Source organism: Chiloscyllium plagiosum, unplaced genomic scaffold (genome assembly GCF_037043375.1).
Source record: "Chiloscyllium plagiosum isolate Xiang-an unplaced genomic scaffold, Cpla_swu_hap1 HiC_scaffold_34, whole genome shotgun sequence".
Lineage (NCBI taxonomy): Eukaryota > Metazoa > Chordata > Chondrichthyes > Orectolobiformes > Hemiscylliidae > Chiloscyllium > Chiloscyllium plagiosum.
Window position 1 is genome coordinate 29,422,112 of NW_028270172.1, and position 11,137 is coordinate 29,433,248.

The following is an 11,137-nucleotide window of genomic DNA, read 5'->3' on the forward strand; positions in this document are numbered from 1 at the left end:
TGTTGGCCCTTATTACAAAGGGAGTTGGAGATAAGAGAAAGGAATTCTTACTGCAACTGCTGGTGAGACCACACCTGGAGTACTGGGAGCAGTTTTGGACCCGTTGTTTATGAAAGGTATAATTTCAGGGTGTGCAGGGTGAGTTAATTAGACAGGATATGAAGTTTCAATTTCTCAACAGCAGGTTGAGATTCTGAGATGAAAGTCACTAGCATGTTTGTTGTGTTTTGTGAGTTTCCTTGTTTGGTTCTACGGCACAGGAGAGGGGAGCAAGAGAATGGAGACTCACCACCAACCAACGTGAGAAAGAGAAATGGGGGGACTTTCCAGTGGTGTTGGTGACATGGAGGAGGGATTCAGAGTATGACAAAATAGGATTGGAGGAATTAATGCATCAACTAGGAAGGGTGTGACATTCTGGTTGTGGTGGGAACAGTCAGTCATGGTAAGAAAGTAAAAGTCCATGAGGGGGTGCCTGTACAATGCAAATGTATCTCAGAATATTGACTGGTGGTGCTTGAGTAGATTTAGAATGTTATAAATATCACCACTGCGAGTCATGTTGGACAATGTCCTTTACAATGTGTCCTCTCTTCACTGGCTGTAGAATTGTTATGCAATCACACCATCTTAAGTACAGAAAACAACTCCGTCGATGGACGTGACATGAATTTGGGCAGCTCAGTGTGTTGCCCGGAATGGAAATTTAAGTGGACATCACCTTATGGTGTTTGGACAATGATCTGAATTGATACTTAGGTTCATACTGTTGCTTTACAATTTTATTGATCTAACTCCATTTATTAGTCATAGCATTATCACCTTTTCTCAAACTACAAGAGGGATATTCCACAGGGTCCCGTGCACAGCTTGTTTGCTCATCATCATTAGGAACTCTGACTCTGATAGAACATATAAATTTGGTTAGTTTACACCCCAAATTTTGTTCAGAACTCTACAATCAGTTTCTATCCTCTTAGGCATCCTTGGTTTAGATTAGATTAGATTCCCTAAGTGTGGAAACAGGCCCTTTGGCCCAACAAGTCCACACCGACCCTCCAAAGAGTAAACCATCCAGTCCCATTTCCCTCTCACTAATGCACCTAACACTATGGGCAATTTAGCCCGGCCAATTCACCTGACCTGCACATCTTTGGACTGTGGAAGGAAACCGGAGCACCCAGAGGAAACCCACACAGACACAGGGAGATTGTGCAAACTCCACACAGACAGTCACCCGAGGCTGGAATCGAACCTGGGACCCTGGTGCTGTGAGGCAGCAGAGCTACCACTGAGGGGAGTCCTATCAATTTTTTTTTCTTTCAGGAACTGCTATTGCCTTCTGATGGAATGAGAATTATTGGATGTGATCTGGGAAAATTAATGTGTGCTGTAGTACATTGCATTGCAGTATTATGGAGTCTATGTCAATAGTAAGGGAATTTAGATAATTTCAATTATAGATCACTGAGCCAAGCTTGTCACTTAATTCTAGATAATAATCAATTCCACATTGCCTGAAGTCTATCTTAATGAAGTAACGATGTTAAATTCTGAAAGAAGGAGAAATACATTATATGTTTTGTTTCTTATTTGTATATGTTTGTTCTCTAGGTGCAGATATGAATGCCACGGATCCGGGAAGGGGTTTTACCCCACAACAGTGGGCACAGTTTACAGGACGGTATGAAACCATCTGTCTCATGCGTAAACTCCTGGCTAGGCCTTGTCCAGTCCAGTTCAGTGACCGATATAAGCCCGAATGGCCAAAATTGAAAGAACTCGTAGCCAAAGCCAATGAGCCCAAGAACTGTTTGGCAAAACTCTGTGAGGCGATCACATCAACCTTGACTATCAACTTTCCCCGTGATCCGCAAGAGGATGGGCCTCTTGACCACATGGTCCGGATGACCACCGCCATCTCCAGCCCTTTTGTTGCCACCGGGTGTAGAACAGTCTGCCCGAGCAGCCCTCCTTGTGTTGGCAAGAGGAGGTTCACCGTGCAAGAGATCCTGAGGAAGCAGAAATCTCGGGACATGAAGGCTTCAGCCAAGGAGTACATCAAACACCAGAAATTATTTCAGAACTCTCATCTTGTCATTGTCCCAAAGAAGAAGGAACGGAGGGCCAGCCTGCCCCCACTGACCTCTCCCTCCAAGCGTGTGACAGCTTCTTCCTCCAGGAGGGGGAGTCTGATGCCCTTGAGTATGATGAAGTGGAGTAGTGTGCAGCCTGGGATAGTGGTGCCTAAGGTGCGCCTATTTAAGGCACCTACACCGACCTATGAGCCTGAGAGAATACGTAGAAAGAGCAGTGCGACGGGGGGCAGCAACTTCCTGGAATTACCCCAGTGGAAGTACAAGGAGCTGAAGGAGGAAAGAAAGAAGGCGGAGGAGGAGGAGAAGAGAAGAGCCGAAGAAGCAGAGCGTGAGAGAGCGGTGAAGCGAAAAGAAAGTCATAAAGTCAACAGGATCTCTTCAAACAGAAAGTAGATGTAAAATGAAGGAATTGTGATCTTGCACCTACGATCGCTTCTTCTGATCAGTAGCAAGGATTCTTAACCATGAGAAGGTTGTGAGCTGGTAAAAGTTTCTAAGTTAGTCACGTTGACCAGTGAATGGGTAAGTGTGACATGCTGTGGAGAGTATGATTTTAGGAACAGAATACAGTCAGCTGTTCCCTGTTCATTTACAAAATATGACATTCTCGGAGATCTTCAGCTCAATGAATAAGCCCTTGTTTAAATAGCATCAAGAGGACTATGGTACATTTAAAACTGCATGGGTTCTGGTCGGCATGGACGAGTTGGATCGAAGGGTCTGTTTCCATGCTGTACATCTCTGTCACTCTACGACTCTAAGTCTGTGATTGTCAAAAAGCTTTATTTTTAATATGCCTCATGGACAGTTTAGCCTTCTGGTTAATATGCTGGGTATGACAGTGTGAGAGACTGCTTTATACAGACTTTCTTGCATAGATGGTGCACCCTCCACATTTTCCTCAAGCATTGAACATACTGATCAGCACGGCCATCACGCACTACACAACTTCAATTGGTTAATAGGACTGAGCAGGCTGGCATGTCAACAGGAGTTCAGTTCAGTCCATTGAAGTAAATCGTACAGTGCAGTGGTGAGGCATTCGCATTAGATGTCCCATTACTGTACGATCAATTGATATTCCAAAATAGAGTAGAAACCACAGTTATTGACTGTCATTGGTTCACAAACCGCAAATGGATGTTTGCCTGCAGAGAAGTACGTTTGTTTTGGTGGTGACTACTGGCAGAACAGCTATGGGTTGCCACAGCACGTTTAAAGGGGAAGATGATGGAGTAAGCTATGAAGTGATTAAATGGCTGTAGGAAAGCCGGCTGCTAATATCAGAATTACATTTGCATTACTGATATGTATATTTTAGAGAAAACACTTCAAAACACGAGAAGGAGGGAGGATTCTAGGCAGAAAAATCTACCTCTTTGGTCTATAATTGTCCTCTTCTCCTATCTCATCTGAGGGTGCTGAATTCCTCATTCACTAATGTTCAATGTAGTCATTATGCTTCGTTATCACAACAGAAGGGCAGTGTGGGAAATTTGGAGTACTGTCCTTGCACTATGACATCCTTAGCTCTTCCAGAGCGGAGACTATGCCTATGTAATGGAAGTGAGTTCACAAAGGATTGGGAGTTAACACTCATCATTTTAAGTGCAATCTTATCTGCCTGCTAGACTGCAATGCTGTCCATTTCTTTGTTTCAAAAGATCTATGTGAGATGCAAATACCAGCAATTCTTTTCAGATTTTTAAAAAATGTGCAATTATTCTGAAAACTGAGAAGAACTGTCCCAGCTCAGACCAATGACAAGAGGGTCAATTGAAGAGAGTGGGCCTGCCTATATGGAAATGCCCAAAGACTGAAGGATTACAGAGTGAAAATGGGTGTCCCATAATAGATCTGTCAAATGAGAAACCCATTCATTAATTTAAACGTTCTTTTATTGTCACAAATTCAGCAGTCATGCTCAAGGCTGCATGGTCCAACCAACTGTCCCACAAAAGGTTATGAGCTAAAAGTGAGAACAGCACGTCCCCATTTGGTGGACCCCTGCTTGTGTTTGTGGTCCTGTGATTACCCCTCAAAGAGGAGAAGAATGGGAGACCGGACTAAATCCTACCTCTATTCCCTATGGCCATTCAGGTCAAGCAGCTGTCCTTGCAATAAGTCAGCCCGTGTTCCCAGCACATTTACTTTAGCCATAAGTGGGGGCCAACTGATGAATACCACTATTCTACTACACTGCTATGCTACGTTATCAGATGTTCAGGGTGTGTTGCATAATCCCCTTTTCGTTCATGACAATGAGATGTACAGGTTAAAAATGTGCAACACAAAATGATCAGCAACACAAACTCAGGTAAACAAGGCCCTGAGCTCTACATGCAGAACAAGACTCAGCCTGTGAGGTTGTTCTTGCTTCTCATGTGCTCCCCTTTTTATTCTCCTGAAGCCCACAAAAAGAAACACATTGGCTGGGGATGAACTTACAGGGCTCCAATCAACAATTTGTACTTTCTCATTTAGAAAAGTGAGCATAGGCCTATAGTGCAGTCTGGTCACAGTCCAGCAGTTAATAGGCTTGCAGCTCAGTAAGACGTAAAGTATTATCATCGCTAACCATCTTCTTATTTTTCAAACAGTTGAGCCATCTGGATAATTTAACACTTGGATTATTTAGATTAATTAAAGTACCTTCTCTTTATGTAAATGCTCCTTTTCATTTCAAGCCTGTAAAATGTTCCTTATTGGCCTACAGCTCATTTGAGATGCCTGATTCCATTTGGTAACACCTCAGGCAATTCATAGTGTCAATCTCTTCCCATTACCATAGAAGGTGTCCAATGGCAATGTGAGATCAGGCTATTTGGGGAGTATGCTCTGAGACGGTGACAGCTTTGCAACGTACACTGTGAAGAGTCAGTTTATTGTCAGTATCATTTTTACAAGTAGCATTATTATTAGGATTATACTGAACATATTTCAGGGAGGAAATCACTTGGTGCTGATAATGTGCTTCCAATTGATTTAGAAGAGCTTTCGCATAAAGTAACCAGTTGCAGATCCACATATCCACAAACAAGGTAAAGTTGAAAGATTATATATATTGACCATCCCACTACCATTGCTATGGTCTCAGCTATGGGCCAGTTGGTTGAATATTTGCCTGTGAAAGACAAGGTTCTGGGTTGAAATCCAGTACAGCAATTAATGTTGACACTCTAGTGCAGTACTAAGAAATCATTATAACGTTAGTTATTGCCTTTCAAATGAGATGCATTTGCCTGCTAGGGTGTACATAAAAGATCTCTGGGTCAGAAGAAAATTAAGTTGAGGGAGATGGCTATTAAAGGTCCTGGGGATACAAGGAGTCAGGGGCAATGTAGTTGGTGGATGGGATTGTGGAGCTCATATGTGGTAAACTGGGGTTGCAGTGTGGTCAGCTTAACAGTTACCCAGAATTCAGACAATCAAAAGCCTAGCTTCCTGGTTAAGAAGAGCCCTCTGAATTCACTGGCATTAAGGGATTCAGTTGCAGGAGAATTGCCTATCTGAACCTTCAATTTCGTGGGCAGTTGCCAAGGAGTCTGCTATGTCTAATTCCTCAGGGTCTCAATGTGCAACTCCAGTCTATGATGCAGAAATGACTGTCTGTCAATCAGCATTTCAGGATCACTATTTTAAGTGTAGAAGGACATTTAAATAACTTTACATCTTTAATGTAGTTTACAGTATTTGTTTTATTACAGCCCTGGACTACATCTGGAGGACAATTTTAGATGTACTAATAATCATTGCAGACTGTCCAACCTCATCTTGTAGGATGATAGTTTTTATACCTACATCAGTTATCCTCTGTAATCCTTCCTGAGTTTGCCTTCCTCCAGAAATAGCCAAAAATCCTTATCTAAACAGCAAGTGACATTGGTTGCAACATTCACCCCCCCCCCCCCAATAAGTTTTATTACTTTTCCAAAGCAAATGATTCTCAGTGTCCCAGGAGGAAGAACTTGGAATCTGTTCTCTGTTTATTGCCAGCAGCTAACTCTAACTAGCCTACGGACAACCAAGCACTGCTTCCAATCAATGATGTAGCATGTTTTAGCTCTAGGGTGGAATCTATTTAAAAATAAGGCAAGGAACTCAGGGATGAGGCAGTCCACACCAGCAATAGCACACAGGATACCTGTACACGTTATTTCTGTCTTCACTGCTAGTTCACCAAATAGCAATAATTAGAAATATTTGGTCTCACCTTTTCCCCCCTTTGTGATGTTTTATTGGAGGGGAAAGGTTTAAGGTATGCCCATTATTGAAAATGTAAAGGTTGAACACTGTGTGAGAGTAAAATGTTTATATGATTTTTTAAAAATAATGTGCAATAACAAGCTATTTTTAACGTACCAGCTGTTATAATATTACATGAATCGCATTTTAAAATAATTGTACAGACTTGCTTAATTGGTATTGGTGTGAACCTTTCCAAGGTTGATCCTTGTTTAAAAAAAAACTAAATATGACAATAATTATATGCACTTGCAAAAATGCAAACATTGAATGTCATAAAAGCAAGACTGAATCTCACATTATAATCAATGTTGAAAATATGACTTTTTAATAAAAATAAACAGGCTGAAAAAGCAGACTATTTTTATTTTTCTGTCATTGAGGTATTATCCTTTTCAGCAGGAACAGGGTCCCAGGGGATTTCCTTTGCTGCATTTTTGGTATTTAGCAGCCAGCAGCCCGTGTCAGCCGTTTTAAGACCATCTAGAATATCTGACAATTGATTTCAGTCTACTCTCTCAAGCCATGCTTGTGCTGTATGACTCGACAAAGTAAACTGTTTTCACTTCTTAGCTTTGGTCAGTAAGAGGTAATCTTTAAACAAAAGGGAACTGCAGAACTCTTGGTAATTCCTTACCCTCCAGGACTATTAATTTTAAAACAGATTCTGTATAATATACAATAAAAGCAGAAAATGATAGAAAACTCGACAAGTCATGAAGCATCGTGGTGATTTAAAAAAAGACTGGATTTTCACAGGTGCATTGGAACCCGATGTGGGCCAAATTGGTGTCCCAAATGTGAACTGAGCAGCCATAAAAACACCGGCACATTTGTTCTGAAGTGGTTGTCTCCTAATTGGCTGCCTCATTTTCAGTTCTTTATTTTTTAAATTCACTCATGGAATGTCGACATTGCTGGATGTGCCAACATTTATTGCTTGTCCCTGGTTGCCCTTGAAAAGGTGATGGGGACCTGCCTTCTTCAACTCTTGCAGTCTATGTGCCAAAGGTAGATCCACAATGCCTTAAGGGAGGGAATTCCAGGGTTTTGACCCAGTGAGACCTCTGACCCTAGTACAATCCAGTTAGTTCTGCTCATTGATCTGCAGAATTGGTTGAAGTTCAGTATCTAGCAGGTTTTAAGCAAGTCTTTACAGGCAGGAAAGTATGGAAGAGGAGTAGAAGTAACAAATACGGGATAGTTAACATGGTTTTGTGTGTGGGAAATAGTGTCTCACAAAATTGATTGAGTTTTTTGAAGAAGTAATGAAAAAGACTGATGAAGGCAGATGAGATCTATATGAACTTCAGTAAGGCTTTTGATAAGGTTATCAAGGTTAGATGACATGGAATAGAGGGAGAACTAGTTATTTGGATACAGAACTGACTCAAAGGTGGTGGAGGGTTGCTTTTCAAACTGGAGGCCTGTGACCAGCAGTGTGCCACAAGGATTGCTGCTGAGTCCACTGCTTTTAGTCATTTATATACACGCTCCACTATAATGCACGTTTTGTTAATGTGAATTCACTATAACATGATTGACAAATTGGGGACACTGTTTCTAAAGTGCGAATTTTTAAAGTATGTATTGGTTATAATGCGATTCTGGTCCCATTAGTTTAAATGGCGCTGCTTTAACGCAATTTTTTAACACAGGAGTGCAATAAAATGAACTCTCGTGTTATAGCAGAACCAACTGTGAGTGATTTGAATATGAACATAGGAGGTATGGTTACTAAGTTTGAGAATGACACCAAAATTGGAGGTGTAGTGGACAGCGAAGAGTACAATGGGATCTTGATCAGATTGGCTAATGGGCTGAGGAGTGGCAGATGGAGTTTAATTTAGATAAATGTGAGGTGCTGCATTTTGGAAAGGCAAATCAGAGCAGGACCTTAACACATAATGGTAAGGTCCTGGGGAATGTTGCTGAACAAAGAGACCTTGGATTGCAGATTCAGAGTTCCTTGAAGTCACAAGTAGCAAAGGAGGCATTTGGTATTGTTACTTTTATTTGTCAGGGCATTGAGTATAGGAGTTGTGAGGTCATGTTTTAGATTAGATTACTTACAGTGTGGAAACAGGCCCTTCGGCCCAACAAGTCCACACTGTCCCGCCGAAGCGTAACCCACCCAGACCCATTCCCTTACATTTACCCCTTCACCTAACACTACGGGCAATTTAGCATGGCCAATTTCACTTAACCTGCACATTTTTGGATTGTGGGAGGAAACCAGAGCACCCGGAGGAAACCCACGCAAACACGGGGAGAATGTGCAAACTCCACACAGAGAGTCGCCTGAGGCGGGAATTGAACCCGGGTCTCTGGCGCTGTGAAGCAGCAGTGCTAACCACTGTGCTACCGTGGCTGGACAGATCATTGGTTAGGCCATTATTGGTATACTGTGTTCAATTAAAGTCTCCCCACTACAGGAAAGATATCGTGAAACTTGAAAGGCTTCAGAAAAGATTTACAAAGATGTTGCCAGGATTGGAGGGTTTGAGCTACAGGAAGAGGCTGAATATGCTGGGGTTATTTTCCCTGGAGCATCGGAGGCTGAGAGGTGACCTTATAGAGGTTTATAAAATCATGAGGGGCATGGATAGGATAAACAGAAAGATCTTTTCCCTAGGATGGGGGACTCCAAAACTAGAGGGCATAGTTTTAAGGTGAGAGGGGAAAGATTTAAAAGGGACTTAAGGGACAAATATTTCATGCAGAGGGTGGTGTGTGTATGGAATTAGCTGCCAGAGGAAGTGGTGGATGCTGGTATAATTACAACATTTAAAAGGCGTCTGAAGGGGTAAATGAAGAGGAAGGCATTAGAGGGATGCTGGCAAATGGGACTAGATTTATTTTGGATACCTGGTCAGCATAGGCGGGTTGGACCAAAGGGTCTGTTTCGTGCTGTATATCTCTATGACTCAAATACAAAGATAAAAACTGTGTCCTTAAAAAACGTGGTGTACTGAAGCTGGTAGATCAGATTTAAAAGCAAGGCCACATCTTTTGATATAAACACAATTAGAAGGATTAGGCTATATGGCTCTTCAAGTCTGCTTTGCCATTCAATTAAAACATGGCTGACCTTTTACTCCAATGCTCATACTCTCCTGATTTTGTTTCATATATTTACTGTCTAGAAATCTATCATTCTCTGTATTGAAAGTACCCAATAACTGAGCTTTCATATCTGATGTATAGAACTGTAAAAGGTTTACCATTCTCCATGAAGAAATTCTTCCTCAGCTCCAGTCTTAAATGGTTTACTGTCATTTTGAGACTAACCACCATCAATGTGACTTAAAATCTTTTTGCTAATAGGTAAAGTTGCCATAGTCCTACTGGACTTTAGGGCTGCTCTCTCATTAGAGACAGAGAGGCAAATGTTGGTGGTTCATTCTGAGAGTCACCCTGCCTCAGGGGAGAGATTGAGATTCCTTCATGATTAACTCAACTGGTGTGGGAATTGAACCCAGATTGTTAGCGTCACTCTGCATTGCCATCCAGTCAACTGAGCTAACCAATCCTCTTGCTCTAATATAACAATCCTTTATTAACAGTGTTACTTTACCTCTTCCATATTGCCTATCCTTTCTAAATGTTGACCACATTCCAACATTTAGTTCCCAGCTTTGTTCACCAGCGACTGCATCTCCATCATGGAAATGAAAAGTAAGTAAATATGAGTTAACTGTGCCATCAATTCATTTTCCTTTTAGTATTTTCACAACCTCTCATGTTATCTACTGATGCAATATTAAGTATCTACGCTATCCTTTCCTGTCACTTCCCTTACGGTTTTGCTTTGTCCTAGCTCTTTTATCACAACTTGCCTCACATGATCATTTGCAACCTCATCCCTGGTTAGTTTATTTTTAGTTCATTAATACTTACTAATAGTTCATCACTATTCTACCGTCCTAATTACACAGTTCTGGTGAAGACAGGCTTAGCTGTACAGCTACAGCCTTCCCCAGTGCCCCATGAACACATTTCTCCCACATCAATCTCAAGTACGTATTTAAATCTCTAATCTTATTTATTCTATGCCAATTTGCACATAGCACAGGTAATAATCCAGAGTTTAGTGGTTCTGCCTTTCAATTTTGCCCCGAGCTGTTTATACACTCAAAGAACAAAGAACAATACAGCATGGGACAGGCACTTTGACCCACCAAGACTGTGTCAATTAATGATGTCTTTCTAAACAAAAACCTTTTTGACTCTCTGGTCTGTATCCCACAATTCCCTGCCTATCCATATATCTGTTAAGCTGCCTCTTAAACGTTGCTGTTGTATTCACCTCCTCTGCCAGCGCTTAGGCACTTATCACCCTGTGTATAAAAAGCCTGTCCCTCGCATCTCCTTTAAACTTAGCCCCCTTTATCTTAAACCTATATCCCCTAGTAATTGACATTTCTATCCTGGGATAAAAGACAATTTCTATCAGGTTGCCCCAAATCCTTTAACATTCGGGTGAGAACAAACCAAGTCTGTCCAATCTCTCCTAATACCCTCCAAACCAGGCAACATCTGGTAAACTGTTTCTGTACCCTCTCTGAAGCTTCCACATCCTTCTTGTGATGTGGAGACCAGACTGTAGACAAATGTGGTCTAACTAAAGTTCTATACAGCTGCATCATGACTTGCTAATTTTTATACTCTACCCCCTGACTGGTGAAGGCAAGCATGCTATCTGCCATCTTGACCAACTTATCCATTTGTGTTGCCACTTTCAGCGAACTGTGGACCTGGACGCCTAGATCCCTCTGTATGTCGAAGCTGCA

General features: G+C 41.7%; 1 protein-coding gene across 2 annotated transcripts in view; it reads left to right on the top strand.

The window, feature by feature from the left end:
* LOC122564412 (ankyrin repeat domain-containing protein 33B-like) overlaps window positions 1-6,951 on the top strand; it is a 43,854-nt gene extending 36,903 nt beyond the window's left edge. The window contains exon 3 of one of the 2 annotated variants that reach the window (XM_043719238.2): window positions 1,615-6,951. In XM_043719238.2, the coding sequence (XP_043575173.2) occupies window positions 1,615-2,492 (878 nt within the window). In that variant the 3' untranslated portion in view covers window positions 2,493-6,951. The remainder of the gene's footprint in view (window positions 1-1,614) is intronic. The other variant, XM_043719237.2, reaches the window with a different exon arrangement.
* Window positions 6,952-11,137: the final 4,186 nt, after the last annotated feature.